Raw genomic sequence first — 17,845 nt, 5'->3', positions numbered from 1 at the left:
GATATGATATGTTTTGATTGTTATTAATAAATACCAAAATTTAAATTTGTTTTCCTAAATTTGTTTTCCTAACTGGCTATCCTGTGAATGGAAGTTTAGTAGTCTTTTAGTTTTCATAATCTATTTTAGTTTTAAATACCTACTAATCTTTACTGTTACAGTATATGGAGAAAGTTCTAAAAGCTCACACAGACTACAATTAACACAGAGACTACTAAAAACCTGCTGTAATGTTTCGGCTCAACTGCTACCTCAGTTTATCATCACTTTACATTTGGCTGTCATTTGCAATAGCTGCTATCAACTTTCCAGGCATTCCCAATTGCTTCAAAACCAGAATCAGTGGAAGAATCAACAATAATCAAAACCAAACCTTCTCAATTGAACAGCACTATTGTTTGATTGGAGATGATGAAATTGGAAGGACTGTGTTCAATTCTGGACAATATATCAGTGGTTTAATTTATGATGGAACTAATAACCACTCAATTAGATATGATTTTACTAATTGTAGTCTTGAACAATTACCTACAATCTACCGACCTTTTCATTTTGTGGAAGAAAATAGTCCTGGCATTGAAGCAATATATGATGCATTTTATGCGTTTCAGGTATTTTTTTCATTAGGACTTACTTAATAGTTGTTCACAGGCATCTTAAGATTTAATTTATACTCCATTTGTTATATTTCAATTATTTCCTTAGTTGACTGTGAGTGTGGCCATCCCAGTTATTACGTATGCAAGCATTGTTTTTAGAAGTAACACGACTTGTGGCGATTAGTTTTAATTGCTTATCTCAGATCACTTTTCAATTATACTAAACATCAAGCTATTTTGTAATCAGGTACTTCATTTCAGAATCGATCCCTAATAGACTCTGATGAGAGTATTTCTGAAAATGGAGCTCAAAAAACAGTTTTTGTGCGAAAGGCTAACAGCACTCTACCTTTCCCATATGCCATCACAGCAACCATAGACAATCAATGTAAGTGCAGAATATTTAAATTTAACAGCAAGATTATGATATTTTTACAACAAAGAATTGAATAAAGAACTCATACGCATACACTATACAATGCTATTAATTATAAAATTAGATGATTAAACTTGATCATTAAAGGTTATTTCGGTTTTCATTATCATTCCTTTTATTGCAGTGCAGCAGATAGATAGAGTTGTCATCTCCCGCTCACTAGAAAACAAGAGCTCTGATTGGCTCGTGATGATGAGATATGGTGAATTAGTTGAAATAAGTGACGCTGACCTGACCGACCCCTCTGTCATCACCCTTCCTCCCCACGATGTTTTCTGTAAATCTGATAAACAGGTATATTTATATTTGTTGCTTTTCGCTTAGCTGATTAGGTAATTGCTTTACCACTCAACAATTAGTTTACAAAGTTTTCGAGTTGCTCCAAACAGTGAGGTGTTAACATTTTCTACATACTATGCAGCCAATTATTAAATTATAAAAGTACAGCCAATAAGATTAGTACAGTTGAACATAGGCTTTTTTAACTCTGGCTTTTAGAGGTTAACAAAACTGTCTGGTTAATTGAGTTATCTAGAAAAGCACTGGAAATGGACGGATATGAGCTGACTAACAGAAGCTTAGTAAAGTTTCACTTTACACACCAAATATTTAACTGAAACTATTCATTAAAATATCCTGGTTCAGGTTGAAGTGCCGCAACTTGGGAAGTTCTACTACATGGAAGTCCGGATACTTAGCGAGTACTACAAGAAACAAGAATCTCTCAGTCTCATTAAGGTTGCTACAATTTGTTGAATGATCATTTGACACGTTGGCATTTCGTGTTAAATTATTATTTCTTGTTACTACAGAACCTATTTTATCAATTCAGGATTTTAAAACTTCAGCTCTTCAACATGACGTCTGAACTTGGCATATTATCAATTTCGTATTAACTGTAACCAAGTTGTGTCAAGTGTATGTAAAAGTTAGCATAACAACTAAACCCCCACCCAGATATCTGAGTATGTGTACGATGGTCTGATCAGTGTAGGGTACCACGCTAGTACCGACCAACACGTGCACTACACCAACATAGTGCACGATTACAGCACTGGTGCTGGGGTGCTTATTAACCGGGATATGGAGCTGTGTCAGAGGTACAAGATAAAGGCTCAGGCTAATGCCACCATCAGTGATAAGGTAAGTCGGGGTTTGCGGTAAATAGGGGCGCGGTAAATCGAGGTTTTACTGTAATAGCTTTGTTAAGTTTAAAATTCTGTTTGCTATAGTGATTTAATAGTGATTTTGATACTTGAGGAGTAATGGTTTGATGGCCGTCGTCCTGTTAAGGACTAAATACTTGGTATATTTTAGGTGTGAGTTCAGGGCCAAACTTTAAATATTTATACCTTACGTCTGTGAAATGTAGGCAGGAAAACATTCGGCATATTACATTTTAGAATGGAATTTTTCTTCACAGGGATTCATGATAAGTTTATATTAAACTTTTACAACATGAAAATATTACATTACTTGTCCAGTCTACGTCTGGTAATTCAAAGTCTCTATTGATCGACAAAATTCGGTTAAAATTTAAAGGAGAATCGAGGTCAAAAATTCAATTGTTGATTTACGTTTCTGCGTCCAAAACATTAACATAAAAACAGCAGGTTTTTATCTTCATTCTTCGACCAGAAAAGATATTAGTAGAAACTGATCCTTTTTTTAAACCAATGGATCAACTCCTGAGAGTGACTATAATTCTCTATTTGTTAATCTGTACAAAACTTATGCCCACTTGATAGTATGAAACTTGTTGGCAGATAGCCAAAAACAATGATTGGCACTGTGGTATGTACTGTCATGTTTGTGACGGAGTCCCCTTCCTAGTTCTGTATTCATTGTGTAAGTATGTACACACCGTCACACCGTGTAATGAGATGCTGTTATACGTTCATTGTTATGTTTGTTTGCTTCTCTCAGTTCTGTATGTCTTTGTGTATGTCTGTCCGTGTGTATCTCTATCTGTCTGCTGTTGCTCTCTGCATGTGAGCAAACCTGAGTATCTTGCTCTGAACACTGTACACTGAATATTTATCTTTAGTCGATACTCAACACGGTTTGTAATAGTAGCACATAGAACTACATAACTGTTTACACTAAGTACTGCTAGCTGTGTGTTTAGTGTCTTCTTATTCGTTATTATTGTGTTAGCGTGTTAGTTTAGCGTGTTGACCAGTGTACTAATACTTAAATCTTATTTTTTATTTCAATACTTTGAATTTATAATCGGTTGGCACAATCGTGTGATTTAATTTGATAGTAATTGATCATTAGTAGCTATTTGTTGTCCAGGTGTAACATGATTTTGTCAGTAGTCACGTCCAGCTTTTTGGCTCTAACACAACAGATAATATGACTTCCTAGTTGTCACTTTAGCACTGTTGCTCGCACGTACTGATTCTTTTAGATCTGTTTTTACACTGTTGTCGTTATTTAACCGCACCTAGCTTCAAGCTCATTACATCATTATATCATTAGCGGTCAATTTGTGAGCTCGTCAACTAACAGTTTTAAACATTTGTTACTCTGAGAATGCGCTCTAACTTCCTCGACTGTGGAATGTATTTAAATATAAGCTTGTGGGCTGATTGTATGCACCCCTGCAGATTTCGTCGATTTCAGGTGCCGTCGGCACCATAAAAATTAAAAGCAAACATAAATTTTTCCCCTAAAATCGAACGCTTTCTGCGCAAAAAATTGACCTCAACAGAAAAAATTAAACATGGTTTCAAATCCAAATTTGAACCAGAGATTTTTCACTTCCTCTCGATAAACTCAATTTTCAACCCAAAATAAAGTCTCAAAGGGGTAAATTACTCAAGTCAGGATTGTAGGCAATGATTATGCCAACCCATACATTTTTGTAAATTCATTAAACTTTCAATTTAGCCTAAACACCCTATTTCGCAAAATTTTTCCGGGGGGCTGCGCCCCCCTAGCCCCCGCCAATGTGGTCCGCCCCTTACCTGGACCCCGCTGGGGGCCGCGCTACGTGCCTGAGCAAATTATAGGTTTAGGGCTTTTCAGATGATTTGGCTCCTCAACAGATACCGACGTACATAACGGTCAATATAATATGTAGTTTAGGTTTACCTGGCCCGTAGGTTACGAATGTGCCCGAGGAGGAAAAAAAAGCAAACTTAAGAAATTTCTCGGGAACTTAAAAGTTCACCTCAAAACGAAATCTGCACCTATGATTGTATGCAGCTGAAACTAAAAAGACTCAACATGCAATAGTTTATAGGAACACATCCAACTCATCCATTAAGAAGCGATTTACGAGACTATCAAAGTACGCACGTTCTTTTCTTGTATTTTTGTTAGCTTGTACCGAATAGTTTGTATTAATATTAAGATTAACATACACTTTAAATGGTTATTAAGACTGTTAATCGTGTATCTGAGCTACTTGGCTTACATGTCGCTTCATTAATTATAATTACACATTAGTTAATTGATCTAAACGATAGTTTGCTATTTAATTACGCACATGTATATATATTAGGCCCGGTATACAGACTGTTTGACTGTATGTATTATATTTATGGAACTTTTTCGAGATTATTTCATCCTCTTTGTTCTAGAGCCACAGCTTGTTTTCCATTAACGTTCGTATTATACACCTTATATAGATTGTACATATCTTTTCATGTACAAGAAACCGTTAAAAACTAAAAATATATGATTTATTCTAAGCAGGGAGAGAGAGAGACTACAGCTGTTCTTCTCAACTCTACTAGAATGTAAAGTTCACCTGAGTTGAATATGGATAAAGAAGAAATTGTACAACCAGCGGAGACAACAGTACAGGCAACATTTCACAAACCAGCGGGACGAAACAAGAGAATATGTCTTATTGGAGTTGCTTTTTTCACTTTCTTAACATGTGTAGCCGTGGCACTTGTCCTTGTTTTTGTGGCATTGAAAGAGGGAAAATCTTCCGATGAGGTTAAAGAAGAAGTCTACAAGGATATCAGTGGGCAAAAAGCCAGAGTTGCAACTAAAACAGGGGGGATAATAGTTGGTAAAACAACAGTCTTGCCTGATGGTAAGAGAAGGATCCACGAGTTCCACAACATACCGTACGCTACACCTCCTGTCGGAGCTCTCCGCTTCAGACCCCCTGAGAGACACATTGTATCCAACCCCTCCGAGATATTCAACGCAACAGACAGTACCCAGGTTGAGTGTATCCAGGCTAGCAGTAGAGGACAGGGGAGCGAGGATTGTTTGTATCTTACTGTGAGGTCTCCTGATCTGGAGGGTAGTAAGGATGTGATGGTTTGGATACACGGTGGTGGTCTAGCTGGAGGTAAGGGAACTAATCAGGGCTACAGTTTCAGCAATGAAGTGACGAAAGCGGTGGACGCAGTCACAGTGAACATACACTTCAGACTTGGGTTTCTTGGTTTCAGTTCTGTTGAGGAACTGTGGGACGAGGCAGCGGGAGTGTACGCTAACAACGGTATCAGAGACATGATAGCAACCCTAGACTGGATACAGGACAACATAGCCGGGTTTGGTGGTAACCCTGACTCAGTTACAGTTATTGGGGAGAGTGGAGGTGCTACAGCGGTGGTCGCACTTGCTTGCTCGCCTCTTGCTAATAACAAGTTTCATGCGGGCATATCACAGAGCCCTGCCCCTGAGATGAGGTTTAGTCATGTTGATGGGGATAAGTTTCAGAGACACTTAGTCGATCAGATGTGTCCTCAGGCTACTTTAGCAGAACGCAAGCAGTGCCTCATGGATATGGAAGCGCACAAGTTCTCAACTAAATATTTTGAGACTGACGCTGGAGACGCGTACTTCCTTTTCCCCATGCAGTTTACAGAGCAGGCTGAGTATGTGGGCCTGGTTATGGTAGACCCGGTTGTAGTTACTGTTTCTGCTAGGAACCTCAAGGATGCTACCTTCACTCCTAACAAACCTCTTCCTATTATAATGTCAACCATGGAGGAAGAGAACTTCATGAACATCCCCAGCTTCAAGAACAGTAAAGAAGCTAACGACACCATGGAGCTACTTTTCAAGAATATAACCGATAAAGCAGACATGCTGGACTTCTCTTACAAACTTTACCCGGGTAGAGCAGCTACCAGAGTCTGGAGTTTCCTGACAGCTGACATGAGAGCTACTTGCCCTGTTAACGATGTATCCGAGGCTATGGCACTCAGTACTAACAGAGACATTTACAGGCTCTATGTCAAACACCATTCCTCTATTTTCCCAGCGTATCATGCGTACGATGCAGCTGCTTTCTTTGGGCATGACGCAGACTGGTTCTTCCCCCAGGAGCGGGACACCAGATTCGAGCTGCTTTATACTGATATGGTCAAAAAATTGGCAAAAGACAAGAAGTTTGATGATGGGTGGGGCGTGTTCCCGGCGAAGTCCATGTTTTATGAGACCACTGTTCCTATTGCTAATGTTACCAGTGTCAAGCCTCAGGAGAATATTTGCGCTGAACTTGCTGAATTAGATTTAGTTAAATATGGCGTTCAAAACAAATGAAATGAACTCGTGTGAAGTACAAGACGTACACAACTCTTATCAAATTTCAGTATTAGTAACATTTGTTTTTTCCTTGGTTATTTCTAGAATTGTGCAAACTCAGTTAGTATCCACGTTTCTTCAGACTTATAATCAGACCTAAGATCCCCAAATAAATTAGCTTTTTAGTTCATTATTTTTATTGTTAAATTCAGTGACCCGTTTTGTATGGATATTTGTATCTAAAAATAAATCAATGAATTTTTATTTAGTAATGCGAGCGTTAAAGATTAATGCCCAACACTTTTGGTCTTGTAAATGGCGATTCCGCAGCTCACCTTGGAATTTGATAAGGGTATCGTAATTTATTGATTTACAGTTTTACAAAGCTATTAATCTGATTTTAAAGTAATGGGACCCTATACGCTATTAAAAAATAAAACATGTGTTGATTAGTTTTTATTAGAGAATAACGCATAATTGCGTCATACTTTAGTATAAAATAAACCGGAAATAAAATTTCACAGATTATGTGACTTTCTTTGAACACAAGGTAACATTGTAAATGCTACCCACATAAAACCATATTTCATATAGAAGGGTAGTCTGGTCTCATTGCATCACGAATAAATCTTTCGCCTTTTACTAAAGATTTCCGTGCAGTGGGGCAACATTACAGACATTTATATTTTTCTGTAGTCCTCTCAGAGGACACACCTTTATCAAGAGAATAAATTTGGCAATTTGGTAATCTATCTAGGCACACTTGGGGCACAAAATTTTATTACTTGGGGCAGATGCAGTTGGTGCACAGCTGGGGACCAATCGGGGCACACTTGGGGCACAAATGACTAAGGCAAAAAATCTTCTGGTGTAATAATAAGTAACAACGTATACGTAATTTTTAACTTAATTAAAAATAACCTAATTCCTGAATACCAATACAACCAATACATATACATTAATAAAATTATACATTCAACTATTCAGGATAATACTCTTCTCATAAGCTTAGGGATTTCGCTATTAAAGGCTCTTCGCTCAGATGAGTCCGATCGGGTGAGGTTATGACGCTTTCGCCACATGAACTCACAGAGGGCTATCTCTAGAAACGTTGTTACTTATTATTACACCAGAAGATTGTTAACCTTAGTCATTTGTGCCCCAAGTGTGCCCCGATTGGTCCCCAACTGTATATGCCCCAAGTGTGCCCCAAGTTGTGCTCCAAGTGTGCCCCAAGTGTGTTTAGTTTACTAAAACTCTGCTTCAGGTCATTTTTTTGCCTCAACTGTGCCCCAACTGCATCTGCCCCAACTGTGCCCCAGGGAATACAATTTTGTGCCCCAAGTGTGCCCCAAGTGTGCCTAGCTAGATTACCAAATTGTCATAAATGTGTATAATCGATCACGTACAGTTACGATTTGAAAGAAATTAACAAGATTTGATTTGTTGATTTTCTCTGATTGATTAGTGAAATGCGCCCCTTTTGGGGAATTTTAACTTTTCGAACTGACACATTAACATTCCTTCACTGAAAAAAAAGATAGATCACATACGTATCTATATTACGTAAATAATTTCTCGGTTCGAATTTACATCCCTCGTCTCAAATTCTGTTAAAATATAAGATATTTAGAACTGAAATTTACATAAATTTTCGTGCTCGAAAACTTTTCAGGCTACTTTGGGCCCCAAAATTTAAACTCTGTTTCCCGAAAGTCGTGGGAATGTTGTTTCAAAACAGCCTGTTCGTCATTTGAATGTTTTTTCGTGCGTAATTAAAAAGCATATAATATTTAGATAATTATTCCACACCTCCGGCTTTGATGTAGGTCTCGTAATTTATTTATTTACAGTTTTAGAAAGCTATTAATCTGATTTTAATGTAATCGGACCCTATACGCTATTAAAAAATAAAACATGTGTTATTTAGTTTTTATTCCAGAATAACGTATAATCGCGTCATACTTTAGTATAAAATAAACCGGAAATAAAATTTCACAGATTATGTGACTTTCTTTGAACACAAGGTAACATTGTAAATGCAACCCACATAAAACCATATTTCATTTTGAAGGGTAGTCTGGTCTCATTGCATCACGAATAAATCTTTCGCCTTTTACTAAAGATTTCCGTGCAGTGGGGCAACATTACAGACATTTATATTTTTCTGTAGTCCTCTCAGAGGACACACCTTCAACCTGAAACAAATGTTCCCCGACTGTCGCGTTGTGCCCAACTATGTAACTGGGTGCGTGAAAATCGTAGTGCTCCGCGGTCGAGAGTATTTTGCAACGTCTTGATTCTTGATCTAACCAAAGTTATGCCAATTTCAGTTCTAAATATCTTATATTTCAACAGAATTTGAGATGAGGGATGGATATTCGAACCGATTAATTATTTACGTAATTTATTTGGGATCTATCTCATTTTCAGTGGAGGAATATGAATGTGTCTGTTCAAAACGTAAAGATTCCCCAAAAGGGGCGCATTTTACTAATTCACCAGAGAAGATCAATAAATCAGATCTTGTCAATTCAAAAATAAGTCGTAATCCGATTGGATCGGTTATGGAAATTTATTCTCTTGTTAAAGGTGTGTCCTCTGAGAGGACTACAGAAAAATATAAATGTCTGTAATGTTGCCCCACTGCACGGAAATCTTTAGTAAAAGGCGAAAGATTTATTCGTGATGCAATGAGACCAGACTACCCTTCAAAATGAAATTTGGTTATATGTAGGTTGCATTTACAATGTTACCTTGTGTTCAAAGAAAGTCATATAATCTGTGAAATTTTATTTCCGGTTTATTTTATACTAAAGTATGACGCAATTATGCGTTATTCTCTAATAAAAACTAATCAACACATGTTTTATTTTTTAATAGCGTATAGGGTCCGATTACTTTAAAATCAGATTAGATTAATAGCTTTGTAAAACTGTAAATCAATAAATTACGAGACCTAAACCATAGCCCAAAGTGAGTTGTGGAATAGTTATCTAAATATTGTGTCGTTATCTAAATATTGTGTAGTCACCCTAGTCGACTCTGTCTATGCCAAATAAACGCCTGATTTGTGATTATAGTTGACATAATATCATGTGGGCGTCCCAATTGGGACTAATATAGTTGAAGAATCTATATTTTGTCAGCTCAGAGAGCACTTGAAGAATAACTGGATAAGTGGATTATCACCCATAAGATATCTGAGTTGAGGCTATCCAGTATAATATGTGTAATATCCGGATCAGTATGGCAGAAAAAGTTTCAGTTGTATATCTTTTACGGTTTTGCGGAAAGTCGCGTCAAAGTTGATGCCGCGGATAAACATATATAAATATCGTCTCGCTTTATATATATAGTAAGATAGTAAGATTTTAACATAAACCCCGATTTACTGTACCCCTTCCCTTTCATTCATAATCCTTGATTGTCTCCGGGCTATATCGTTACTGGTAAAATTTCATGCGGGCTATATCAGCGGGCTGTAACAGCGGGCTGAGAAATATCAGGCCCTTTAACTAGCGGGCTCGCTGGCGCAAATTTAGCCCGCTGGTGGATATAATTTCCTTGTGATGTATCTGAGATTAAAACCTGGGCCATCGGTCTAACAACTTAAGGGGGTCTTCATATTATAGGATACTAGAAACCCGCTAGTCGAAAGCTTTGTTCGAGGAAATTTTAAAAATCAGTTATGTTTTAATTTCTCTTCATCATACAGCTCTGTTATACAGTAGACATAATGGAATTTATTTAACAATGGCGACAGCGTTGTTAGTTTTCGGATTCCCAAAACGATACTTTTTACCGCATCAAAAAATACCAATCACAACCAAAGTTATGAATATAAGTCATAGCGTGAGCGTAAATGTGAGCTAGTTTTGAAATTATGACGTAGCATACAGCATAACAACGCGCGTAGTTAAGATGTTATTGCTCGCGCACGTGCATTTTAACGTTGCTACGCAACAGCGCAGTAAACCTTTGCTAAAATAACGACATTATTCTAACGGTTATTTTACCTCACTTCCGACGTTAATTATAAAAAATCTAAAGCCTAAATCAAAATTCTAAGAATGCTATAGCCTATTCCTATCCTTTTTCTACAACCCTGCTAAAAATGGCGAGGTTTCAACTCCATTTGCGAGCTGGGTTTGGCATCACCAGAGGGTCATTTTGAGGTCGATTTTCGGTGTTTTTTCTTCTATGTCCCCGTTGCCGGGGAAATTTCGTCAAGTTTAAATTATAGTATAGATTAAATATACCTTTAAATATCTTAGAATATTAAATATACCTTATATCATGTGATGTCATAATATAGTGCATATACAATCTTGTGAATAATACTGGTGTGTACTGTGTTGTAGATGATTACCCTAAAACTCTAATCTGCTAAACAATACCTAGTAGTAGTGGTGTACCCAGTGTAAGTTCGTTAAAAACGCCCCCAGATCCCTCCAACTTCTTTACATCTGTGTTATCTAATGGATAATATTTTATTACAAAGTTAAAATAAAGAGACATATTTACAGAATATACTGCCAAACATCAGAAAACATAATATCATATAAGTGGGCAATGTTTTAAATGTAAAAAATCATAAAAATCAGTTCCGGGAAATGTCTTTATTTGATATTGAACTAAAATTTGCAATAGTACCAACCAATGAAACAATCCAAGTTAGCTGCTTTGAGTTTAACATAACTCCTTGCTCCTCTACCATACTTCTTGCTCTTACACCAGCACCAGTTGACTTCTTTATTGCCAATACTTCCTTTGTAAAGGAGCAGGAAAGCTTCACAATTCTTCATATTCAGACACCTGGCAGGAAGAAAAGTCAATAACATTTATTAAACTATGTTTAGTACCTGATTTTAATTTCTAGGATTATCAACTTGCAGGAACTACTATACTTAATTCACTGAATTGATAATTTACGATATATTTATATAATATCCGTGTATAAATTGAAATGCCCTGCTAGCTGCACAATGTAGCATAATCTATAAAGTACCTACAAAGTGCCTAGGTATCTATACATCAATATCATGGTACCTGTTATAGCAGTCCTCGAGTCCAGATGAGTACCCCTCGTGTATATCGTAACCTGGAAAGTCTGTATCCACGTGTATACACTGCCAGTCTAGGAGAGTTGCCAGTAGTTACCAGTAGTTACCAGTAGTTACCAGTAGTTACCAGTAGTTGCCAGTAGTTACCAGTAGTTACCAGTAGTTACCAGTAGTTACCAGTAGCTACCAGTAGTTACCAGTAGCTACCAGTAGTTACCAGTACAATGCGAGATCTTTTAAATTCGTTTTAAACAACCTCGACGTACTTGATTTGACTTTGATTAACCCCATTATAGCAATCATGTGAATTTGCAGCCCGATGATATCGCAAAATGAAAAGTAATTTCCTTGATTTACACCAGTTACAACGGCGAGGCTAAACGCACCTTTCGTGATAATATTGTTGAATTATCAACATTTTGATAAAATTTATTCATCATACTATAATAGAACCTATGGACCCTGAAATTGGACGGGTTTATCTAGATTGTAAAACTAAAAGTTAAATGTACCGGACTTAGCGTAGAGAGTGACCTGCAACTCTTCTCCCCGGAAAGTTGTAGAGTACCCCTCATTTGTAATGTCTACTTGGTAGTCGTAAATCTCACCCTCTTTTAGCGGTGATCTCAGATTTTTTGTAAACTGAATTTAATGAATTGTGGATGTGAGCTGTTGGTAAGATGTAATTAAGTTACCAAGGTTAACTTTGGAACATAAATTCAATCGATCAAATTTGATCAACAAATATATTTTTTGTTTGTATATGATATCATGTGTGTAATCAGTGTAGCTTGTGTTGCAAATATCGAGCTCTCTTATCTTTTGTAAATTTGCAATAAGTTCAGTTTGCTGCTACCGCGTAGTTTACCTTTGCGTGTGTACTTGTACATTACTATACAAGTACACTATGGGGGATGACCCAACTTTGACCCGATCCCAGGAGTTGATTAAGGAGTTCAACTATGATCAACAGGAAGATGTGGAAGGCTGTGTTGCACGCTGGTCCGATCAGTTAGAAAAAGACCTGCATATAGACTACCGTGAAATTGACTACGATAGTCGTGAAAAGATCAAGACTAAGGATAAACAGACTCTGTCTGGCTGGATTGTGGATGCAGTGGACCTTGTTCGTCGGCAGAGTAGTCAGATGTATCTCTTGAAGGAGATCATCGAGTGCTTCAAGACGGAAGCACTAGCAGACAAAGAAAAGGTGATCAGACTGCAGGGCCAGCTGCTGATGCAGAAGGACGAACAACTACAGTTGCTTAAGACGTCTGTTGAGGAGACAGTCCAAACAACGGTGGAGTCAGGGATTCAGAACTATAGTGCAGCTGTTCAACAGAACAGTGCAAGTGGTACGGTCTGCAACAGTAAAATCCTGAAGAAGGTGATGAAGAGTGTGGCTGCAGAGGAGGACAGGAGCAAGAACCTGATCGTGTTTGGGCTGAAAGAAGAGGAGGAAGAACAGCTTCCAGCGCTAGTTACCGCAGTTTTGGAGGAGATCGGGGAGAAACCTCACTTCGAAGCGACTAGAGTCGGTTGGAAGAGGCCAGGTAGTACGGCTATCCGACCAGTCAAGATCACCGTCCCAAGCTCAACAGCGGTTCATCAGATTCTGATGAAAACAGGGAGACTGAGGGAGAATCACAAAGATGTATGGATATGTCCAGACAGATCCCGCGAAGAACGAGCAACAAGGAAGCATCTGGTCACTGACCTGAAGAAGAAGAGGGCGGAACAGACTCATCTCGACCACTACATCCGGTACGGGAAGGTATGTAGCCGTGATAAGAAGTCATCATGAGTTACACTCTCGGACACTGATCAGTATATGAAGGAGTGATGATTATTTTAAGAATTTTCAGACGTTATCTGTATTTAAGAGACAACTATATATTTTGAATATTTTATTATTTGATTGTTTCACACTTTTCATATTTCATAATTTTATTACTAGGTGGAGGTGATGTTATTGAGACTTTGGGCGGCCATAAAACTCCTGTTTTGAAAGTTGTCCTCTGTACTTGTTTCACTGACCCACGCTTTATAGCATTTATACATTTCGGCCCATTTTATATGTTTGTTCGACTTGCTGTACATTTGTATATTTGCTATTTTGTAAAAGTTTCAAATCAGGTATAACGTATAAACCTTGGTTCTGTCGTTTCCGTAAGTAACAGTGGCACCATCTGTAGCTACAGCTAAGGAGAAAGCTGTCATGCCAGCTTCAGTCATGAACTTTATCAGTGCCTCATTAGCGCTGTTAAATTGTGCCCTAAGAAAGTATGGTTACAATCTTCAGTGCTCAAAAGTGACCATCTAATCCCTTTAATTTTCTGACATTTAGAAATCGAATATCACCATGTATTCGGTTAAAAGGCAAGATAGTACTAGAGTAGATATTTTTACCTGATGTTAAGCTGGGACCCTGTAAGGAGATTGTCAACATTTGTTGTCTTTGCACGATTCAGAGTGTTCTGATCATTTGGCCATCTTATCATTCCAGTAGCTGAAAATAGTTTGATAGTAGTAGCTCAATCAAATTCCTGATGAAATGAGTTACACTTTAAATGAACTATGAAGACCTACACATTCCAAAAACAGAATGAATATTATAAAACTTGACAATACCTGGTGCTGATCCGACGATGGCAGCAGCTAAAATGAACCATGCTATCCACATCTTCTTATGATAAATAAATATCAATTTCTAGCCTTTTACACCTTTGGGACGACTCTCGCAAATGCGAGAGGAATGACCCAGGGGAGGGCTCCATTGGTTTTAGTAGGTTGCATATTTAAAAAGAAAACAAATAAATAAATATTTAAAAAAATATAAAAAAATGTCTAGCCATAGTAATTGTCGCTGAATATTAGACGTTGTAAGAATACTGCATATTGTTATAGTTTAACAAAATTAGCTTTAAAAATTGTCTAGAAAATTCGAGTTGATCCTTAAAGTGTTTTAAATAACAAATATATCATGCATACGTCTAGTAAGCTATAATTTTAAGGGCGCGTAAATTTAAGATTAATGACCACGCTGTAAAGTACGCAAAAGCGTAACGGTTCACTAATAACAGGAACCATTTCAGGGACCATTAACAGGAACCATTTCAGAAACAGCTGTTCAAGACGGAGACCCTGGATCAAATGCATCTGTTCGAGAAGAAATACTTTGTCCTGTTTTGGCAGGTAAACGTCATCCTCACAAGTTTCTTTTAGAATTTAAATCGAAACTGCTAACTTCTGGAAAGATAGCTTATGATTGAATACTGATCAACTCGTCACAAGACATGAAAATAGGCCTAAACATGAAATGAAAGATCAAAGAGAGATACAGATATACGATATCTGTTCACTTTCTTTGTTCACGGACCGTATGTGTTAATACAATAGTCACGTGTTGCCATGACAACGACCTACGTCAGTACCTTGTCTTATGGTTCCTTTTGTTTAATTATCAATATACTCAACACACTGAGTCAACACAATGTTCTCTTACATTATTGGAGTTAGAGTTGATGGTTTCTGTTTTCCTTGTAAAATGTAAAAATGGTACTGTTTACAGATCAAAATTAATTGTGGCGGGAACTTCTAGTACAAAGCGAATTTATTTCCCTAAGGTTGAACTCTCAGTGATTTATTCTTCCTTCTACTCAAAACAAGATTTTCTTAAAGCCACATGGTGATATATACATTGTCTGACGATATATAGAGCGCAAATTCTTTAGCCCCTGTTGATATCTAAGGAGGGCAGATTACTGGAATAACGCTACCCCTGCTTAGTGTTCTACTGTTTTTATCATATCATCACAGTGCAAATGTTCGGCGAAAATAACAGTGTAGTAGCTAGTTCAAATTCTGCTGGGCCTGAAAAAAAAGTTAGCCATGTTCAATATTTATGCTTTGTTAAAGTTGAGCATCTAAACTGACGAACGTTTAATTTTGCAGCAAATTCGAGCTGGCTTTGGAATTTGGTGTAGTAAAGCTCTGTACTAAAAGACAGTAGATGACTTGATAAAAATATGGTCACGAAATTTATGAATTAATAAAATCTGATTTCTTGCAAACTAAAGTAATATGTGACTCGAGAGAAGTTTTCTAATAAAGGCAAGATAATCTGACATCTGTGGCCGGTATTAATTGTAATATTACAGGTGGCTGCATGTCAGAGAGCCCTCATCCAACAACTTATTCCTATTACTTTATAGATGCTAATTAGTGATAATTAGTGATAACAGAGTTGAGATAAACACCTGGCTTTCAGGTGCCCCTCAACTTCTGTTAACCACAGTTGACCCAAAATAATGATGTTTCCTTGTACTGAGTATTTAATTAGTGCATCTGAATTCTGATTATAATAAAGTAAGAACTCAACGACTTAAGTACCACCAGCTCTCAGAAATGAACCAGAATTAGCTACCATGTTATTCTAAACTACTAGCTCTCTTTTGCTCAACAAGATGTTGAAATCAAGTAGGATGGGTGTGTGCGTGTGTGCGTGTGTGCGTGTGTGTGTGTTTGTGTGTGTGTGTGTGTGTGTGTGTGTGTGTGTGTGTGTGTGTGTGTGTGTGTGTGTGTGTGTGTGTGTGTGTGTGTGTGTGTGTGTGTGTGTGTGTGTGTGTGTGTGTGTGTGTGTGTGTGTGTGTGTGTGTGTGTGTGTGTGTGTGTGTGTGTGTGTGTGTGTGTGTGTGTGTGTGTGTGTGTGTGTGTGTGTGTGTGTGTGTGTGTGTGTGTGTGTGTGTGTGTGTGTGTGTGTGTGTGTGTGTGTGTGTGTGTGTGTGTGTGTGTGTGTGTGTGTGTGTGTGTGTGTGTGTGTGTGTGTGTGTGTGTGTGTGTGTGTGTGTGTGTGTGTGTGTGTGTGTGTGTGTGTGTGTGTGTGTGTGTGTGTGTGTGTGTGTGTGTGTGTGTGTGTGTGTGTGTGTGTGTGTGTGTGTGTGTGTGTGTGTGTGTGTGTGTGTGTAGCAAACGTTCCAATTATAAGGATGACGATTCCTGTCAACTTAACACACTGGTCCTGATTTACATTTATTTAGTTATATTTTGGTATAAATGTACACTTATTATCCCTTACCAGCCCTGTAATTACCGATAATTGGCTGTAGAGCATCAGTAATTAGTCACCTCGTTTCCCTGCTAATCAGTGAACAGTTTGGTCAAATCTTGAAAATTAGATCACCGGCTGCTGACGTCAGGCTTTACTTTTATCTCTTTAAATTTATTCATAAATTTTTCTTTGATTGTTACACATCAAAAAGAAATGCTTCTCTTTGTAATATACCAATACTGACCAGGCAAGGCCAGCTTGGAGCTCAAGCCGCTCTCACAAGGCACACACTAGCTTTGTCAGAAAGTTGTAAAACAATTTTGGCACAGCAAAGGGACCACTCTTTGCTACATTTTCACACCAACAGCTTTAGAATTTCAATTATTAAGCAGGACCATAAGACAAGTTGTTCAAGAGTTGCCGAACATGCTTTGGATATGACATGTAAATATGTAATGCTACCACTCAGGGCGATATCACTGATGATCAGTGACAATATCACGTGATAAAATGCCAGACATTCTGGTATCGTCCTAACCAGGACCTTAACAAAGTCATGTGTGAATGTGAGCCGCTCCGTGCTTCTTAAATTCAAATAGTTTAAAATAAAGTTAGCACCTCCACGGTGTTGGGCTGTATTTATGGTTATTGTTTGTTTGGGGACCGGTTTTTGATACACCGGCCAATGTTTACAAAATCATATGATACATATGATTTTATTTAATATAAGTGAAAATGAGAATTGAAAATTATAGTGTAACCTTTATCATTTATTCTTAAAAACCAAAAAACTAAAACTAGAATAAATTATGATTTATTTAAAACACAGTAAAAAATAATTTGATTTGATACTTGATACGACAGTGGGATTGAAACTGGCCAGCAAATTTTGTTAAGTTGCTTTCTACTTGCGTTGGTGATTAACAATAAACGAGCAGGGCAGAGTCGATAGTGCTATGTCTAAACCGTAGTTAAATAAAAATAATACAGATACAGTTCATATTATGCATAATATACACATGATACATGTATCCTTGAGCGTTCGATGAATTTGGACTTGCCATTATGCTCTCGGCTGCTGATTGCCCGGACAGGTTATAGAGCAACAAACTAAGAATGAGCAACTAGTAACTGAGTGATGGGCAGTGCCTCTTGAATAGAGGAGAACCATGGTGTGGAGGCATGTGGACTG

The 17,845-nt window shown here is 37.6% G+C and overlaps 2 protein-coding genes and 3 non-coding genes across 7 annotated transcripts in view; 4 read left to right on the top strand and 1 right to left on the bottom strand.

Annotated features, from left to right (window-relative positions):
* LOC134821332 (fatty acyl-CoA hydrolase precursor, medium chain-like) overlaps positions 1 to 6,654 on the top strand; it is a 53,960-nt gene extending 47,306 nt beyond the window's left edge. Inside the window, exon 2 of the mRNA XM_063832068.1 lies at positions 4,749 to 6,654. Coding sequence (XP_063688138.1) covers positions 4,807 to 6,555 — 1,749 coding nt within the window. The 5' untranslated portion in view covers positions 4,749 to 4,806 and the 3' untranslated portion in view covers positions 6,556 to 6,654. The remainder of the gene's footprint in view (positions 1 to 4,748) is intronic.
* Positions 1 to 17,845, top strand: part of LOC134821331 (formimidoyltransferase-cyclodeaminase-like) — an 82,269-nt gene that overhangs the window by 47,313 nt on the left and 17,111 nt on the right. The window contains exons 2-7 of one of the 3 annotated variants that reach the window (XM_063832065.1): positions 162 to 611; positions 861 to 987; positions 1,160 to 1,329; positions 1,681 to 1,773; positions 1,993 to 2,178; positions 14,724 to 14,798. The exons of the other annotated variants lie outside the window; for them this stretch is intronic. Of the exons in view, the coding sequence (XP_063688135.1) occupies positions 231 to 611; positions 861 to 987; positions 1,160 to 1,329; positions 1,681 to 1,773; positions 1,993 to 2,178; positions 14,724 to 14,798 (1,032 nt within the window). The 5' untranslated portion in view covers positions 162 to 230. The remainder of the gene's footprint in view (positions 1 to 161; positions 612 to 860; positions 988 to 1,159; positions 1,330 to 1,680; positions 1,774 to 1,992; positions 2,179 to 14,723; positions 14,799 to 17,845) is intronic. 3 annotated transcript variants of the gene reach the window in all.
* Positions 7,138 to 7,248, top strand: LOC134821479 (U5 spliceosomal RNA). Its single transcript, XR_010161016.1, has one exon. It is a non-coding gene; the product is annotated as a U5 spliceosomal RNA (small nuclear RNA).
* On the top strand, positions 8,615 to 8,725 carry LOC134821477 (U5 spliceosomal RNA). Its single transcript, XR_010161015.1, has one exon. It is a non-coding gene; the product is annotated as a U5 spliceosomal RNA (small nuclear RNA).
* LOC134821476 (U5 spliceosomal RNA) lies at positions 9,133 to 9,243 on the bottom strand. Its single transcript, XR_010161014.1, has one exon. It is a non-coding gene; the product is annotated as a U5 spliceosomal RNA (small nuclear RNA).

The sequence above is a fragment of the Bolinopsis microptera genome, chromosome 9, assembly GCF_026151205.1.
Source record: "Bolinopsis microptera isolate Bmic1 chromosome 9, MBARI_Bmic_1.0, whole genome shotgun sequence".
NCBI lineage: Eukaryota > Metazoa > Ctenophora > Tentaculata > Lobata > Bolinopsidae > Bolinopsis > Bolinopsis microptera.
The sequence above is the reverse complement of the archived record's forward strand: the minus strand, read 5'-3'. Positions and strand labels throughout refer to the sequence as shown.